The 19,222-nt window shown below is 39.1% G+C and overlaps 2 protein-coding genes and 1 long non-coding RNA gene across 8 annotated transcripts; 2 read left to right on the forward strand and 1 right to left on the reverse strand.

Annotated features, from left to right (window-relative positions):
• The first annotated feature begins 529 nt into the window (after positions 1 to 529).
• gstz1 (glutathione S-transferase zeta 1) lies at positions 530 to 4,614 on the forward strand. 4 transcript variants are annotated; one of them, XM_047346024.1, is made up of 10 exons: positions 531 to 686; positions 831 to 994; positions 1,089 to 1,140; positions 1,215 to 1,282; positions 1,446 to 1,526; positions 2,357 to 2,482; positions 2,557 to 2,632; positions 2,723 to 2,775; positions 2,862 to 2,911; positions 4,214 to 4,614. In XM_047346024.1, the coding sequence occupies exons 2-10, from the start codon at positions 977 to 979 to the stop codon at positions 4,338 to 4,340; spliced, it is 651 nt and encodes a 216-aa protein (XP_047201980.1). In that variant the 5' UTR covers positions 531 to 686; positions 831 to 976; the 3' UTR covers positions 4,341 to 4,614. The 4 variants fall into 4 exon arrangements, with proteins under 4 accessions (XP_047201979.1, XP_047201980.1, XP_047201981.1 ...); XM_047346025.1 differs by having other exon boundaries at positions 532 to 686; positions 1,229 to 1,282; XM_047346023.1 differs by lacking the exon at positions 831 to 994 and having other exon boundaries at positions 530 to 771.
• On the reverse strand, positions 4,380 to 17,362 carry zgc:163014 (uncharacterized protein LOC100038766 homolog). 3 transcript variants are annotated; one of them, XM_047346020.1, is made up of 13 exons: positions 17,109 to 17,362; positions 9,300 to 9,470; positions 9,114 to 9,219; positions 8,229 to 8,345; positions 8,058 to 8,183; positions 7,805 to 7,982; positions 7,598 to 7,726; positions 6,331 to 6,518; positions 5,539 to 5,735; positions 5,372 to 5,463; positions 5,237 to 5,291; positions 4,971 to 5,068; positions 4,380 to 4,858 (listed from the first exon to the last, which is right to left on the reverse strand). In XM_047346020.1, exons 1-13 carry the CDS (start codon positions 17,168 to 17,170, stop codon positions 4,656 to 4,658), a joined length of 1,722 nt encoding a protein of 573 aa, XP_047201976.1. In that variant the 5' UTR covers positions 17,171 to 17,362; the 3' UTR covers positions 4,380 to 4,655. The 3 variants fall into 3 exon arrangements, with proteins under 3 accessions (XP_047201976.1, XP_047201977.1, XP_047201978.1); XM_047346021.1 differs by having other exon boundaries at positions 8,058 to 8,162; positions 17,109 to 17,361; XM_047346022.1 differs by lacking the exon at positions 8,058 to 8,183 and having other exon boundaries at positions 17,109 to 17,361.
• Positions 7,652 to 9,828, forward strand: LOC124855892. Its single transcript, XR_007035178.1, has 3 exons — positions 7,652 to 7,784; positions 9,093 to 9,210; positions 9,317 to 9,828. It is a non-coding gene; the product is annotated as an uncharacterized LOC124855892 (long non-coding RNA).
• Positions 17,363 to 19,222: the final 1,860 nt, after the last annotated feature.

Consider the following 19,222-nt stretch of genomic DNA (forward strand, 5'->3'; position numbering starts at 1 on the left):
CCATTTATAAGGACATGTTATTTTGTTCACTATGTTTTCTTTTTCTGGAAGACCCCTTGCCTTTTCTCTCCTAAGCCTTTAGAATGTGAACAGTCTAAATAACTTGACAAGATATTATTTTATAGTCTATATATGGTAGCAATGTTCATGAAAATAGATGGCAACTTTAGTATTAAAAAACAGATCATTTCTTGTCATTATTTTGTTTTTCTACCTCAGGTAGCTTTCCCCTGGGTCCTAATAGCCTAGCAGCTCCGGGGAATGACCTGCATGATCATTTTATTAAAAAAACATAAATAAATGTATTGTTGTTAATTTTAACTCATAGTTATGTAAAGTGATCGTCTGAAATGACTATACGTTTGAAATATTTATTAATGTATAATTTTGGGGGGGGGGCTTAGGGAGATGAAGTCCCTTCAACTGCCACTCACAATATGGCGGCGACGTAGACGTAAGATCCGGACGCTGATGCAGTTTCAATTGTTTTATAACTATGACGCTGGTTAGTCCGCCATATTTTTTAGCCCAACAACTAATGTAACCTGGAGCTGAACAGTGACCAACAGGGTTGTGTTCTTAGTAACAACTTTCAGTCTAGCTTTTTCTGCTGTTATTGTTTTCTTCTTATAAGTGTAAGAAAGCCGAATTAATAGCGAAGTGTTCACAACACAACAGACGTCTCAGTAAGCCAGGAGTTCACTTTATTTTCATGTTACAAACGATATAACTACAACAAGGATGCGCTTGACGTTAGTTTGCCGTGTTAAGGTACTTTAATATGTGTTTCTATTAGTTATGTGTGTGTGTGTGTGTTTAATGTGAACCAGATGATGCAAAGCCATGGACCAAAGTACAAGTAGGAGGGAATTCAGGGACACATCCCATTGGCTGCTGGAGGGGATGGGAATTTATAGGAAAAAAACATGCAACACTTGATTGTCTCTAGTTGAGACTTTACTAGATTCACGGAGCTATGGCAACCCAAACCAAGGTGAACCACGCAAATCTAAACTACATGTAGGGAAAATGCAACGTTCTCTTATATTCTGGTCTTCCGATGTTTGTTTCTTTTTTTTTCCTTTTAGCCTGTACTCCATGGATACTTCAGAAGCTCCTGCTCCTGGAGGGTCCGGATTGGTAAGTTACTCTGCTTTTCTCTTTTATAGAGCATTGTTATGTTAACAAGATATTATTAAACTTTTTATGCACAGCTTTTGCTCTTAAGGGCATTGAATATAACCATGTTGCAGTCAATCTTATCAAAGATGGCGGTCAGCAGGTATAGTATGAACATTTACTGTTTCCTTGAGAAAGCAAAAATATCTTTCATTTTATTCCATGATTACAACTTCACTTTAGCTCCAGTGCAGTTTGCAGTGTATATTTATATATCTGAGTTTAATAGATGTCTAAACCTGATGGTATATCTCTGTCCACCTCAGTTTACAGAGCAGCACAAAACATTAAACCCCATGCAGCAGGTTCCTGCTGTGGAAATTGATGGCACCACTCTTTTTCAGTCTGTAAGTTTAAGCCCTCTATCCATGTCAGCCTACAAGTATATACGGTGCCTTGCAAATGTATTCACACCCCTGGAAGTTTTTCAAACTTTGTAAATTTACAACCACAAATTTCTGTGGATTTTATGTGATAGAAAAGCACAAAACTCAACATAAATTTGTAGAGGATGAAAATTAAATTAATGATTTTAGACTTCTTTAACAAATAGAAATATGAAAAGTGTGGTATGCACTTATATTTATGGCTTTCAAGAGTCATCTTTTGTTCTTTGAGCCCATATGTCTACCAGCTTTTCACATTTAGAGACTAAAGATTTTGCCAATTTTTGAAAACAGCTCAAGGTCAAACAAATTGTACTCAGAGGCTCTGTGAAGATTAGCTTTCAAGACTTGCCACAGACTCAATTCAATTTAGGGCTGGACATTTATTAGGTCATTTTAAGACATGAATGCACTTTAATCTAAACCAGTCCATTGTTGCCCTGCTGTCAGATGAACTTCCACCCAAATATCAAGTCTTATTCAGCCTCTAACCGGTTTTATCCAAGTATTTGCGGGGTGAAAAGAATAGGTCCTTAAAAGTTTTCACCAACAAAAAAATCCATGAGAGGTCTGGTGTGGTACTGTATATTTTTAAATGAAATGGGATGACCCAGCATCATGGTGGGGTCACAGGATCAAAGATGGAGGGAACTACATTGGGCCACTGCAAAGTTTTGTGTTGGTCTGTGAGGCTAATTCCCAATAAAAGACATGTGAAAAAGTTAAAGGGGCATGAATACTTTCTCAAAGCACATTTAATCCTACTGAACACACTTGTTTTGCTCATGTAGCTTGCAGTGATCCAGTACATTGATGAGACCAGACCAGGACCTCGTCTTCTTCCTGTGGACCCGAAGGCTCGTGCCCAGGTTCGGATGATAAGTGACCTTGTTGCCTCGGGGATACAGCCTCTGCAGGTAGCTATAAAACCAAGATTTCTGTTCCACTTTGAATAGTCTGAAACATTATAGTAACATTTGATACATTTCAGAATGTATACGTACTCCAAAAGATCGGAGCAGAGAAGTTACCATGGGCGCAGCACTTCATTAACCGTGGTTTTCAAGGTCGGTGGAAGCTTTTGTTTGTCCTTAGTTATAAAAGCGCTCATAAATTATGTTTTCACTGGGTTTTGTGTGAACTTTGATCTCTTACAGCTTTAGAGACCATTCTGAAGGAAACTTCAGGCAAATACTGTGTAGGTGATGAGGTAAGAACATGATTATCAGAACAAAAGTTAAAAGAAAAATGAAATACAGCAAAGACATGACACTTTGCTGATTGCTTTCATTATAGATTTCCATGGCAGACCTTTGTTTGGTCCCACAAGTCTACAATGCTCAGAGGTGTGTATTTCAACATTTCACAAATCACTTTGAGTTGCTCTACATCTTCTACTTTGAAAAAACTCCTGCACATCAAGCTAAAGTGCCTTATAGAAATATATATAGCCATTGAAAATTTCCACATTTTGTCAGGCAGCAATAGCAGACTTTATAGTATTTTATTGAAATTTTCTGATAGGTTTACAAAATGGTTCATAGTTAGGGAAGGAAATTAATGCATGATCAAGTTAAAACCTGGGTTAGATTATTAAATATCTCAAGCTTTGAACATCTCACAGAGCACTGTTCAACCGTCTGAAAATGAAGAGTTTTGCAAACCTACCAAGACATCGCCATACACCTAAACTGACAGGCAGGCACTCCAGAAAATGTAGGTCTCATTGAAGACAGGCAAGGAGAACAGCAGAAAGACTCCTGTTTAAAGTTTGCCAAAAGCCATGTAGAGGATGCAGCAGAAATATGGAGAAGGGTTCTCTGATCCAAAGAGACCAGCATTTTACTTTTAAAACACCAAACATTACTCTGAACACACCACACTGTGAAACATATTGGTGACAGCATCATGCTTTTGGGATGTTCATGCATTAGAATGGCCCAATCAAAGTTCATTTGAGATTTTGTGGCAAGATTTGTATATTGCTGTTCCCAGACACTCCCCATGCAATCAGATCAGGCTGAGCTTAAACTACACTGCTGCCAAAAGTATAGAGTCCCACCACAAAATCAGTGATGTTTCAATCACTTCCATGGCTGCAGATGTATGAGGTTTGTTGTGGAGAAAACTGACTGGCCTGCAGAGTCCTGACCTCAACCTTCTTCAACACCTTTGGTTGTTCTGGTTTTCCCATTCTACTATGAAAACAAGCCTAAACATTGTGGAAAATGTTTACAGAATAGTTAAAGTTGCTATTGCTGGCAATAGTCGGTCCATCAACAAATTGAACCTTATAAATTAAGAATAAGATGTCATAATTGATGTACACGTAGAAGTAGACAAATACTTTTGGTAATTGTGTATTTGGTAAAGAAAAAAAAATGCACAAAATCCTTTGTAGCTGTGGAAAACTGATAAACATATCCAAAAGAAGTACTTCTGCCATGCTGAATACAAATGCTCGACAAACTTATCAGATTTTTTTGTGAAAGATTTTGAAAATCATTCATAATTTTCCTTCCACTTCACAATTATGCAGTAGTTTGTGTTGGTCTTTCATAAATTCCAATAACATTCTTGTAGGTTTGTAGTTTGAATGGGACAAAATGTGAATTTAGTAAAGCACTTATGTCATGTAATTTCTGCAGGTATAACGTGGACGTGAGCCAATATCCGACCATTAAAAGGATAAATGAGACCCTGCTTGAGATTGAAGCTTTCAAACTGAGTCATCCATCTCGCCAACCTGACACACCTGCTGATCTTTCAGCATGAACTGATGATAGTGTGGCACAAGTACAGTGTTAAATAAAATGCTTTAAAGAAGTGTTTTATTGAATCAACATTAAATAACAATGAAACTCAAAATATTCCATACAAATATATTTCCAACATCAAATAACTCAGATTTGTAATAGGCAAAACATGCAAATGAAACATTTGTTACGCAAAGTGCAAGACCTCAGAAATCAGTGCATACATTTTATTACTGGTGCACAATCTGTGGTTACACTCTGATTTATGACCAGAATAAAGCAAAAGAAACCTATTTTCTTTTACGTCATTTTTTCTGCAGCTGCATAAGTATAATCATTTGTCACCAGTAATTTCCACGGGACATTTTAATGTGTCACCATAGAAGCAACCGGAGCAGTCAGACCCACCGAAGACCAGCACTCTGCACTTGACATTTCTGTTTTCACCCTGCTCCGTTTGTAAATTTATCATGCTGTGTCCTGCACGGGGCTTGGAGCAAAGCAGAGGGCATGCAATTGAGCTCCATATATTGGTTTCTAAATGGGGGGAAACAAAGCAGAACATCTTTCTTACTGAACAGATAACTAGCAGCATAATTTTATTTATTCTCTCACACAGGACTGCACATTTTCAAGTATCAGCACTCACCTGTGTTGAAGACATGTACATCCTGCAGAGCTCCAATTGCACAGCAGCCTCCACTGATCAGAATCCTGTTATCCAACACCGGAGCTGCCGCATGAAACCTAGTCATTTACATGTGAGATGGTTTTCTCTGCATCTTCAGCCATTTTATTTTCAGCTTGGTTTAATGGGATGATTTAAGACACCAGATTAAAAAAAGAAAATCTATATTCTGGAACCAGATGGCTTCGTCGATGACATTTCTCAAGGTTGATTAGTTATGTACTCACCCTCGAGGCAACGGTGGCATGTTCGCATATTTCACAGCTGTGTACTCCATCAGTCCTTCACTCAAAGAGGAAAATGCAAACATTAGAGCAAACTGGGGCACATTGTTACCAAAGGCATCAAATCAGTCTCCTTACCCAGATCCAAAACATGAAGATCATTTAGGTAGGCCGCCGTCTTTCGTCCTCCAAAAATTATCAGTTTCTGTCCAAGAAGAGTAGCCGAGTGCCTGAAGAAGTGCTACGTCAGTATTTAACGAGTACAAAATGAATAAATATTACTTTATTTTTCGAACCAGACTGACCCAAAGCGAGGTAGAGGCTTGTCCCCCTCCACAATGGGCTGGTACCAGAGCTCATATTCTGGACTGAAGATGTAGAGAGTGTTACAGCAGGATCTATCTCCCAGTGCATGGCTGGGCTGAACTCCTCCGAAGACAAAAAGCTCTTTCTGGTAGAACACCGCTGAGTGGTATGACAAATTCGGCACATTCCCTTTTGCCTTGAGAAGAACGTTTACCAAAAAAAAGTATACATAAGTAAGCGAATACATTACCAAAACTACATACAATCACTGTTACTACTGGAGAAATTTGAAGTAAACATTTTTGGAGGGTGTTTACACTTTCATTGTGCAGAAATAGAAATCTACTGTAAATATGAAACCCAAACGGACAATTTTGGCAATTCAAAACATACTAGAGACATTAGTGTGAATAGTCTTTAAATCTTTTCTTAAAATCAAGTAGAGGATATTACTATAGATTCACCTGTATTAAAATATATTGAATTAAATATCTTTTTACATCTAAAATGCAAATGAGTTCATTATTAAAAACAGTTTGGCCCAACTGATTTACCCAAACATTATGAAACTTCTTTAAAGCTATTTCTACACTGAATGGTGAAGATGTTTAACAGAAAGCTGCAATGTGAAATTTTCAACCCAAGTACAAACAATACTGGAAGGGTTTAAAAAGGAGATCAAAGTCAAAGCATCTAACACAAACTATAAAGCTACCAGCTTTGAAAACATGAAATGCAATGTCTGTACTAAATAATACTCCTAAATGAGCCTATTCTCACAACAAACCTACAGTGACAAGCCTCCACTTCCAGGTCAGAGTATTAAGGATGTACATCTCGCTGTAGCGCTGACCCTCCCGCAGGCCACCGTACACAAACACTGCCTTAGAGTCTGGGTCAAAGGTTGCCGTGTGTCCCCGTGCACATGGAGGCACGGGTCCAGAAGCAGAAGAGTTCATTGGGAACCAGAAGTCACCATCTAAAAAGATGTAAAAGTAACGCAAGAATGTAGTTACTATTAAAAAAAACAAAAAAAAACATTCAGGAATGTCTGGTTTAGCACTACAGATGTAGGATTTAATTGTGTTCAAATATATTTGGAAGGAGACTACATTAAAGCAGCATCTTCCAAAAGCAGTCACATTTTTTCCATCACAGCATACTCTTAACGTAATCCATTTGGGATTTTATGCTTTCAATTTGGGAAAAATGCTTTTACAAATAATCTGAAAAGTGAAAATGCATTTGTTTTCAGCCCCATTCACTCCAATACCCATACATTTAATTCAGTACTACCATTTGCCTTCAAAATGTAGCTCGTCATTAATAAATGGTAAGTTCGTTTTTTGCCTTAAATCCAAAACGCTGTGTGGTTGAACACCAACCGCGCATTATCCTAAACACACCATCCGTTTTGTTAAACATGGGGGTGGCAGAATCATGCTGTGGGGATGATTTTCTTAATCAGACACATGAAACCTGGTCAAAGTTGAAGCGGAATTGCATGGAGCTGAATAAAGGACAGTCCAAGAAGAAAACCTGTTAGAGGCTGCTGCAGGACAACCCTACACATACAGCCAGAGCTGCAATAGATAAAAGCAGGTTCACCTTTGAGAATGACCTAGTCAAAGTTCAAAACTAAAATCAGACTGGAAATCTGTGGTAAGTCCAGGGAATCGAGCTTCAAAGACACCCTCCATTCAAAATGACTGAGCTTAAATTATTTTTGAATGAAGAGTGGGCATTATTGTCAATCTCTCAAAGTGAAAAGCTGGAAAAGAATTGAAAGAGATACCCCAGAAGACCAGCAGCTTTAACTACACGGAAAGGTGATTCTGTAACTTATTGAATCAGGGAACTGAACATAAATGCATAATATAGTCTTTATTTTTTATTTTTATAGAAAACTAGTCGTTATCCCTCAAATTTACAACTACGCACTAATTGGTATTGGTCTATCATATAAAATTGATTCAAGTTTGCAGTTGTGCATTAAAAAATGTGCATTAGTTGGAAAACAAATGTTGAAAGGTCCAGTATAAAAGCAAACAAACTAACCCAACTCAAGCTTCCACAGGGAGTCCTTGCAGTGGTTCTGATCTGAAGTTTCCCCTCCAATGAGGACAGCTGTATCTGGGTCACTCAGACACATTGTATGGCTCCAACGCTTTGATGGGCATGCTGAAACTAATCACAGCCTCCATGAACACAGTTTCTGTGCAAACAGATGTGGCTTCAGAGACTGGTAAGGTTTGTTATTCTGACCTTCCCTGTTCTCATTTTTAATCTGCGCACTCATTTCCTCCTGGCTGCTCATCCTGCACAGTTTCTTTTTCTTGGGGGTGGATGCTTTGTCCGTGTCCTCTGTGAGACTGTCCATATCCTCTGAGCTCCACCTCAGACGGGCTCTCCGACTAATGACAGTACGCCTGGGTGTCTTATCCTTTCAGTTGCACAGAACACATCCCACAAATTAATTTAACTTGGACATTAATACTAATCATACCAACTCACTCACCGTAGGCCAAGCTGCAGGCAGGAGAGAGTCACTGGTGTCAACTTTATTTACTTGGATTTCAGAATAGCAAACACTGTTGCCCATGTGTGAGGACTCTGAGATTATCTGCAAAGATGTGGATGAGAACTGTGACATTTAAAATAAAAGACAGGTAAACTCCGCATGTCTCACCGTTTCATTTTCAGCAGTTTCCGGCAGAGTGCTGGAGAGATCGGTCACACTGTGCTGTTCTGAGATCAGGCGTTTCCTCTGAGACAAAGGGGTACTTCTAACGACACTGATGTCATCCTGTGGCAAGGAGAATGACATTAAACCCTCACAATCTGGCATACAGTGTTGCATCTGGTCCTGAAATCATTCATTAGCTGTTTACTTCCAAGAGGCAAGATTTCCTGTTAATTATTTGGTTTTGATGAAATATTTTCCTTTTCATCTTTTTGTTTTGCAGCTTTTCTACTAATTTAAAGAGGAATGTTTTCTGTAATTGCTTCATTCTGACCTGCCTTTCTGGCTCCTTAAAGTCAAGGGTGTGCTGCATGTACAGTCAAGGGCAAAAGGTTTGAGACAGACATAAAACTTGTTTTTTAAAAGGGGGAAAAAGCTGCAGTTTTGTAGGGTGGAACTTAGTAGTGGGTCCAGGTCTTAGAAACAAGAAATCACTTAAATTAGACAACATGAAGAAAGCTAGACGATCATAAAAAACATCCTTCTTTAATCTAAAGACAAAGAACAGATGAGAAAAAGTAACTAAAATCCATCTGGAACTGGTTACAAAACAACCTCCAAGGCTTTGGGACTTCAGAGAACTACAGTGAGGTCCATAATCCACTAACACAGAATTTAAATGAGTAGTGAGCTTTCACAGTACTCAATATTGTGTAAATGTAGACATAGCACTCCCTTGACTGTAAGAAGCCTTTTTAATGCCTAATTTAGTCACTGGTCAGAAGTGCCTTAAACAAAAACATTACTCTAAAAATGATTGATGGCAGTTTAAAACATTTGCAGTTTTTTGCAAATCTCTGCTTTACCGAGGAATGAGGATGTCCTACCTACCTCTCCGCAGACCTTCAGTACAATCTTGCCATACACTCCTCTCCGGCCTCTCTCTGCCGCCGCTCTGATGATGTCATCGCTCCAGTCACCTTCCCAGGTCAGACACCTGAGGAGAGGAAGAAGAGGAGCTAAGCATTTTCTCCACGGAAACCACTGATTTCATCTTCTCATCCACTCTTACTGTACTTTATCTGTGTGGACAGAGTCCCTATGTTCTGTGGCTGGACATCCTCACCGACCACCACCTCGGCCGACAATGTTGCGTCTTTGCACGACCATTCTCCCAAACCGAAGACGACCAGCTGTTTGGGAAGAGGCAGCGGGATGTGGACTTGGAAGCACCTTCTGTTGGATTTGCTACAGACATCCAGACAATAAATTTGAAGGCTTACAAAACAAACTTTTTTCATTTTTTTTTCGAACAGGAAATATAGAGGAACAACATGTCTGATGTACAACAGAATATAAACATAATATTTAAGGGTATTAAAGAACATGCCTATTATAAGGTCAGAATATAAATTGGTGCTAGAGGGTTGTAATCTTTCAAGGGCAGATATAATTTGATTGGCTTTAACATTTAAACTCGACTTTTTTAACTCTTTAAGATATTAATTGAAGGTAATATCTGGAAATTAGGTTTTGTTGCAGATGTTTGGAGGAGTAAATATGGCATTTACCATAAATCTTAAAGAAATAAACAACAAATAAAAGGTTCTGTATTACTTTTCCACTTTTTTTCATACCAAAACAAGACAGCCTCCTTGGTTGAGGTAATTTTAAATTTCTTCAATAAAAAAAAAAAAAAAAGTGTTTCAAATCATTCCAAAATGTTTTTGTATAACAACATTCCTAATGTAGCATTTGACAGCTTTCAATGAATATTTTTCAATACCCAAAACACATTTAAAGCTTTAAACAAAAATGTTTAACAGTGTCAAAGGCTTAAAAAAAAATCCAACATCTAAAATCCATCTTCCTCCATTAGACCTGAGTAATCCAGCAAATCCAATACAAGTCTGATATTATAGGTTAGACGTCTACCACGTACAGTAGGAAAACAAGTATTTGATACACTGCTCATTTTGTAGGTTTTTCCACTTGCAAAGCATGTAGAAATCTTTCATTCTTATCATAGGTACTCTTCAACTCTTCTAAAACAAAAATCCAGAAAAATCACATTGTGTGATTTTTAAATAATTAATTTGCATTTTGTTGCATGACAGAATAATTTGATACATCGGAAAAACAAAATTTAATATTTGGTACAGAAATCTTTGTTTGCCATTCCAGATATCAGACGTTTCCTGTAGTTCTTGACAAGGTTTGCACACACTGCAGCAGGGATTTTGGACCACTCCTCCATACAGATCTTCTCCAGATCCTTCAGGTTTCGGGTTTGTTGCTGGCCAATACAAACGTTCAGCTCCCTCCAAAGATTGTCAGTTGGGTTCAGGTCTGGAGACTGGCTAGACCACTCCAGGACCTTGAGAAGCTTCTTACGGAGCCACTCCTTAGTTGTCCTGGCTGTGTTGCTTCGGGTCGTTGTCATGCTGGAAGACCCAGCCATGAACCATCTTCAATGGCCTTACTGAGGGAAGGAGGTTGTTGGCTAAGATCTCCCGATACATGGCCTCATCCATCCTCCCCTCAATACAATGCAGTCATCCTGTCCCCTTGACAGAAAAGCATCCCCAAAGAAAGATGTTTCCACCTCCATGCTTCACGGTAGAGATGGAGTTCTTGGGGTTGTACTTATCCTTCTTCTTCCTCCCAACATGGCGAGTGGAGTTTAGACCAAAAAGCTCTATTTTTGTCACAAACCACATGACCATCTCCCATTCCTCCTCTGGATCATCCAGATGGTCATTGGTGAACCTCAGACGGGCCTAGACATGTGCCGGCTTGAGCAGGGGGACCTTGCGTGCGCTGCAGGATTTTTATCCATGACGGCGTAGTGTGTTACTAATGGTTTTCTTTGAGACTGTGGTCCCAGCTCTCTTCAGGTCATTGACTAGGTCCTGCTGTGTAGTTCTGGGCTGATCCCTCACCTTCCTCATGATCATTGATGCCCCACGAGGTAAGATCTTGCATGGAGCTCCAGACTGAGGGAAATTGACCGTTATCTTGAACATCTTCCATTTTATTATTATTGCTCCAACAGTTGTTGCCTTCTCACCTAGCTGCATGACTGTTTCCCTGTAGTCGATCCCAGCCTTGTGCAGGTCTACCATTTTATCCCTGATGTCCTCATCATCGTGGAGAGGTTAGTTTGTTTGATTGTGTGGACAGGAGTCTTTTATACAGATAACGAGTTCAAACAGGTCCAGTTAATACAGGTAATGAGTGGAGAACAGGAGGGCTTCCTAAAGAAGAACTAACAGCCTTGTGAGAGCCGGGATTCTTACTGGTTGTTAGGTGATCAAATACTTATGTCATGCAATAAAATACAAATTAATTAGTTAGAAATCAGACAATGTGATTTTCTGGATTTTTGTTTTAGATTCTGTCACAGTTGAGGAGTACATATGATAAAAAATAAAGACTTCTACATGCTTTGCAAGTGAGAAAACCTGCTAAATTGACAGTGTATCAAATACTTGTTCTCTCCACTATAAATCTAGGCTGAGTTTCATCAATCACTTCTTCAAGAGTACTTTTAAGTTTTTTTGCAATACAACCAGCAATAATTTTGTAGCCATTTCGTTGTAATGTAACCCTAATTTGAAGTTTAGGAATCAAAGTTATAAGACCTTGGGTCATAGTTGGAAGTGTTCAGCAATCCAAACTTTCAAGATACACTTGATGTAAAAACGGTGATAGTTGTTCGGAAAACTTCACGGGGTACCCCGTGACTTGAGTTTATTAATGGACTTTTGAATATATTCAACTGTAACCAAAGAGTCACAGTGGTCTTTATTATTTTGACTAATTGGTTGTATTTTGTTCAGAGTTTATAAACTCTGTAAGTTTCTTCAGAACATTTTGACTAATAAAGATCCTGGGAAATATTTGGTGTCTTTTTTTCTAACCAATAAAAAGGTAAGAGGAGTTTTTTTCTCCCTCTTCTAATCCTTTCTGTCTTGATTGAATGTAAGCTCCTTTAGCCTTAGAAATGTAGATATTATCCAGGTTCAATTGCAGTTGGTTTAACCTAATTTTTTCTTCAGATATATTTTCTGGTAGAATGCTATTTATTGAAATAATCTCTTATTACCTCTGATTTTATTTTCTTAAATGTCATTTCAGGTCCAGCTTTCATTAATATTTTTACAAAATGCCTTTTGACCGTAAGCTACATTCCAATACTATGTTTTTTAAGGCTTCCTTCCACTGCTTTTGTCTAAAAGTTAGGTGTTAAGTTTCTAGTAAGTTGTGATTTTATTTTCTCTGTGATGATTAGATTTAATTCTTTCAATTAAAATAAGTTTGTGGCCCGACAGAGGGGCTGGAAGGATGTCTGATCTGATTTGATCAGTGATCAAATCAGACACTAGCCAGAAATTTATTGATACAACTAGTAAAATAAAACGACCATATGATTCCGAGACTGAACATAATACAAGGGTTGGACAATGAAACTGAAACACCTGTCATTTTAGTGTGGGAGGTTTCATGGCTAAATTGGACCAGACTGGTAGCCAGTCTTCATTGATTGCACATTGCACCAGTAAGAGCAGAGTGTGAAGGTTCAATTAGCAGGGTAAGAGCACAGTTTTGCTCAAAATATTGAAATGCACACAACATTATGGGTGACCTACCAGAGTTCAAAAGAGGACAAATTGTTGGTGCACGTCTTGCTGGCGCATCTGTGACCAAGACAGCAAGTCTTTGTGATGTATCAAGAGCCACGGTATCCAGGGTAATGTCAGCATACCACCAAGAAGGACGAACCACATCCAACAGGGTTAACTGTGGATGCAAGAGGAAGCTGTCTGAAAGGGATGTTCGGGTGCTAACCCGGATTGTATCCAAAAAAACATAAAACCATGGCTGCCCAAATCACGGCAGAATTAAATGTGCACCTCAACTCTCCTGTTTCCACCAGAACTGTCCGTCAGGAGCTCCACAGGGTCAATATACACGGCCGGGCTGCTATAGCCAAACCTTTGGTCACTCATGCCAATGCCAAACGTCAGTTTCAATGGTGCAAGGAGCGCAAATCTTGGGCTGTGGACAATGTGAAACATGTATTGTTCTCTGATGAGTCCACCTTTACTGTTTTCCCCACATCCGGGAGAGTTACGGTGTGGAGAAGCCCCAAAGAAGCGTACCACCCAGACTGTTGCATGCCCAGAGTGAAGCATGGGGGTGGATCAGTGATGGTTTGGGCTGCCATATCATGGCATTCCCTTGGCCCAATACTTGTGCTAGATGGGCGCGTCACTGCAAAGGACTACCGAACCATTCTTGAGGACCATGTGCATCCAATGGTTCAAACATTGTATCCTGAAGGCAGTGCCGTGTATCAGGATGACAATGCACCAATACACACAGCAAGACTGGTGAAAGATTGGTTTGATGAACATGAAAGTGAAGTTGAACATCTCCCATGGCCTGCACAGTCACTAGATCTAAATATTATTGAGCCACTTTGGGGTGTTTTGGAGGAGCGAGTCAGGAAACGTTTTCCTCCACCAGTATCACGTAGTGACCTGGCCACTATCCTGCAAGAAGAATGGCTTAAAATCCCTCTGACCACTGTGCAGGACTTGTACAGGTCCTTCTCAAAATATTAGCATATTGTGATAAAGTTCATTATTTTCCATAATGTCATGATGAAAATTTAACATTCATATATTTTAGATTCATTGCACACTAACTGAAATATTTCAGGTCTTTTATTGTCTTAATACGGATGATTTTGGCATACAGCTCATGAAAACCCAAAATTCCTATCTCACAAAATTAGCATATCATTAAAAGGGTCTCTAAACGAGCTATGAACCTAATCATCTGAATCAACAAGTTAACTCTAAACACCTGCAAAAGATTCCTGAGGCCTTTAAAACTCCCATCCTGGTTCATCACTCAAAACCCCAATCATGGGTAAGACTGCCGACCTGACTGCTGTCCAGAAGGCCACTATTGACACCCTCAGGCAAGAGGGTAAGACACAGAAATACATTTCTGAACGAATAGGCTGTTCCCAGAGTGCTGTATCAAGGCACCTCAGTGGGAAGTCTGTGGGAAGGAAAAAGTGTGGCAGAAAACGTTGCACAACAAGAAGAGTTGACCGGACCCTGAGGAAGATTGTGGAGAAGGGCTGATTCCAGACCTTGGGGGACCTGCGGAAGCAGTGGACTGAGTCTGGAGTAGAAACATCCAGAGCCACCGTGCACAGGCGTGTGCAGGAAATGGGCTACAGGTGCCACATTCCCCAGTCCTGGGCTACAGAGAAGCAGCACTGGACTGTTGCTCAGTGGTCCAAAGTACTTTTTTCGGATGAAAGCAAATTCTGCATGTCATTCGGAAATCAAGGTGCCAGAGTCTGGAGGAAGACTGGGGAGAAGGAAATGCCAAAATGCCAGAAGTCCAGTGTCAAGTACCCACAGTCAGTGATGGTCTGGGGTGCCGTGTCAGCTGCTGGTGTTGGTCCACTGTGTTTTATCAAGGGCAGGGTCAATGCAGCTAGCTATCAGGAGATTTTGGAGCACTTCATGCTTCCATCTGCTGAAAAGCTTTATGGAGATGAAGATTTCATTTTTCAGCACGACCTGGCACCTGCTCACAGTGCCAAAACCACTGGTAAATGGTTTACTGACCATGGTATCACTGTGCTCAATTGGCCTGCCAACTCTCCTGACCTGAACCCCATAGAGAATCTGTGGGATATTGTGAAGAGAACGTTGAGAGACTCAAGACCCAACACTCTGGATGAGCTAAAGGCCGCTATCGAAGCATCCTGGGCCTCCATAAGACCTCAGCAGTGCCACAGGCTGATTGCCTCCATGCCACGCCGCATTGAAGCAGTCATTTCTGCAAAGGATTCCCGACCAAGTATTGAGTGCATAACTGTACATGATTATTTGAAGGTTGACGTTTTTTGTATTAAAAACACTTTTCTTTTATTGGTCGGATGAAATATGCTAATTTTGTGAGATAGGAATTTTGGGTTTTCATGAGCTGTATGCCAAAATCATCCGTATTAAGACAATAAAAGACTTGAAATATTTCAGTTAGTGTGCAATGAATCTAAAATATATGAATGTTAAATTTTCATCATTACATTATAGAAAATAATGAACTTTATCACAATATGCTAATTTTTTGAGAAGGACCTGTATATGACATTCCCAAGATGAACTGACGCTGTATTTGCCTCAAAAGGAGGCCCTACACCATACTAATAAATTATTGTGGTCTAAAATCAGGTGTTTCAGTTTCATTGTCCAACCCCTGTACATCTCCACTGAAGTTGTTTTGTAATAATGAAACTCCCGCTGAATGAGTAGAACCATGCGCTAGCCATAGTTCATCCCCCCACTGAGTTTTCCAGAGTTTTGTGTCATTTGAAGTTGAATGAGTTTCATGCATAAAGCAAAACAAAAAATCATCTTAAAATTCCTTAATAAACAGAAAAGCAGCCGTTCTTTCAATGATGTCCCTCAAGCACTGAGTGAAATAATAATAAAAAAAAGAAAAAAGCTACTGAGACCTGTAGCTTATAACCATGAGAATAAGTTTACCAGAGCAACTAACAAGCTCTCTCAACATAAATTACATCTAGAGTACCATGGATATGTCAACATTATGACTTATCTGTCAATTGTGACTTTTTGACAGATAAGTCATCTTCTATAGTCAGTAGAGAGTACAAGTTCTTTCTTGTGTCCATCCTTGTCAGTAACAAAGCTTTGGAACCAATGATGAATGCCGTTTTCCCTTCCTCACATGCTTTTTTCACCAGTGGCCACAGAATGTTTCTTCTGGGACGATCTTCTGGGGAGAAGTCCTCCATTAATCGCAGGTTGTTTGCTTTCAAAAGGGGTGACAGCTTTGCCCCTTTCCATACGTAGCTCTGTAGTGTCTCATGGAGAATGGACAATGACTTCCTCGGGACGTCTCGTACCTGCAACACGACCCAGCCTGTGAACACGATCTGGTAGCTTTTCTTTGCATCCAGGTCTTCTGGCAGATGGAAATAACTTTGTCTCAGACATGATCTGTATCATATATATTTAACGACCTGAAACTCTTGGAAAACCCCTCATTTATTTATTTATTTTTAATTATCATTTCCTGTGCTCTTAAGGTACTAATGTTTTTGTGCCTTTATGTATAATCCAGTGGTGATTGCACCAAGACAGCAAGGGAAGCTCAGCTTCCCCTAAAATGTCAAAACATATGCGCTACAACGCGCTCAACTTTTGTTCAGAATCAGCTTCTTGTCTCTGGTAACGACGCGGCTTTCCTCTCACTCATTCCCGCAGCTTCACAGTGATTTAAACAGTGAGTTCAATAGGGAAGCAAAAATGCTGGGCTTTGTCCCGCCCAGCGGACGCTGAGCGTCTCTGGGGGTCTATGGGGCAGTGGGCTGGCCTCGGCTGGCTCGGACGCTCAGCTTCTGCATGATGATTGGATGATCTGTCTGAGGCTGAATCCCTTTTTGATTGACAGCGACTGGTATAATCCCATTTCTATTTGTTTTTGTTTCTTCACCTCGGTATTTGTAGGCTTTGGAGTTTGGAAAATATTTGCTATATTTTATGAAAAGTTTTGGTCTTTCATCGGTTTGTGGCTTTTAGTCGGCGTCTTGCGATTTGCATTTGCAATTTGCAGCCATCATAACGACGTTCCGGGACGTCTTCTTTTTTTCCCCTTTCCAAATTTTAAGCACAATATATTTAGAAGATTTTGTAAAGATTTCGCTGTAAATGTTTCTTACGGCAAAGTCACATTAATAGCTCCTAACTTAAAGATTTTTGAGAGAGATTGTTGAAAGTGGCCACTCACGCCGCCATCTTGCTCGGCCTTAACAAACAAACTACATACCTAATAAACTGCCGGGGAGCGTCACGCAGAGACCAAAGGACGTAAAAATGCAGCCTTCCCATTTTGCATGGACTCTATCAGGGTTTAAACAGCGGGCAGGAGACGGCGGTGAAACTTGGGAGCTGCGCTGAGCGGCGTCTCGAGACTGAAGATCAATTCATCCAAAATCAGACCGCGTGCCGAGATTATTTAAAGATTTACGACATCATCACGTAAAAGCGTCAAATCTGACGTCAAATGGCCATACAGATTATAAATCTTACTACTGTGATCAGTTATTAAGTCGTATATTTTCCACTAATGATGCTAACGGAGAAGCAGCTGCAGCTAATCACAAATTAACCACAGTCATAGCTAATTGATTTATTAATTTTATGTTTTTGCACTTAAATTGCGAAACAAATTAAACACAAAAACTTAAAAAAAATAAATAAATGTGTAAGAGAAGTTCCAAGATGAATTAAGCTTTGCGAGCATAATTATATCCTAACATTTTATAGCCTAATTAAGAAAAACACTATCAAATTAATTAAACAAGCTATGCAAAATCCATATTATTTTCTGGGGCTTTAGATAATTCCTAGAGTGTGATTCACTACATTTAAAAATATGAAACATATTTGAAATTAGTTTGGAAAGACATTAGCAAGTCAAAAATCAGGTGAAAAATATTCCTTAGAAATACTATTACATTGGTTAAATATATATTTTACAAAAAGAAGAACTTAGTTAAAACTCATTAGTCTTAGATCCATTACATTATATTTTTTATATTATATCAAAATGCAAAGATGATTTAAGGATGAATGGACTCTTTTCAAAATGCTGGCTAATTTTCTAGGCTTAGACAGACCAGATCCAATATGACTTATCAATGCCAACTGAGCCGCTACTATAGCACCGATCTGTACCCTATATTTTAAGAAACAAATTTATTTCTTATTTTTTATATTTCTATTTTGGAAACTTGTTTTTATAACGACATTGGAAAAATAATTTGTTTTTTATGAAGTCAGAAAGTTTGTCTGAAACTATTTTTAATTCTATATGAATATAAATACAAATACGGAAGTTAAATAAAAAATATTTCACAAGCTTCTATGGTTTTTCTAATTAATAATCAAATGTATAATATATTTATATAAATAATTTCCATTTTACAGTGCAGTAATAAAAAGTATTGCCCCCCTTACAGCTTTGTTTTTTTTTTAGATAATCAGAGGTGGAGCTGCTAGTGTTTTTTGGATAATTGTCTTGCTGCAGATCCCAAGTGGACTTGAGCTTAAGGTCACAAACTGATGCTCAGACAAACTCCTTCAGGATTTTCTGCCACAAAGCAGAATTCAGTTACAAGTCTTCCAGGTCCTAAAGCAGCAAAGAAGCCCGAGACCATCACACTACCACCACCATGTTTGACTGTCACTATGATGTTCTTTTTCTGAAATGCTGTGTTAGTTCTACGGCAGATGTAATGGGACACAGATCTTCCAAAAAAGTACCACCCATGTGTGGTCAGTCCACAGAATATGTTAAGTCTTGGGGATAATCAGGATGTTCTTGTGAGACAGGCCTTTGAGTTCTATTTGGTCAGCATTGGTTTTGGCCTTGGGACTCTGCAGCTTTTGCATGTTTTTTCCATTTGTGGATATGCCTCTTACTTTTCATTTCTTTTTTTGCCATGGACCCAGGTTTTTAATAAACTATCTAACCAAATAATTGTGGTTCGCTTGAGTCCCTTTAACCTTGTCCAGATAATGACTTTTTTTCTCATCTGTACTTTAATTTCTTCACATCAGAAAACTGATGTGATTTTTGACATTGTTTAGCCTTCTTCATGTTGTCCAACAGGTACTGTTGAAATTATTTGATTCTAGTGGTCAGGCAGTAATCAGGCCTGGGTCTGACTAGTAAAATCTAACTGGAAAAATGTGGTTCACCCCCAGTTAATATGGGAGGTCAGTTATATTTTCACATGGGGACAAATAGTTCAGATGTTTTTTCCCCCTTTAACAAACAAAATCATAATTAAAAAAACTGCAAACCACTGCATTTTGCATTTAGTCAGGTTATCTTTATCAGATATAAAAATCTGTTTAATCTAAAACGTTTATGTG

Source organism: Girardinichthys multiradiatus, chromosome 19, assembly GCF_021462225.1.
Source record: "Girardinichthys multiradiatus isolate DD_20200921_A chromosome 19, DD_fGirMul_XY1, whole genome shotgun sequence".
Taxonomy (NCBI): domain Eukaryota; kingdom Metazoa; phylum Chordata; class Actinopteri; order Cyprinodontiformes; family Goodeidae; genus Girardinichthys; species Girardinichthys multiradiatus.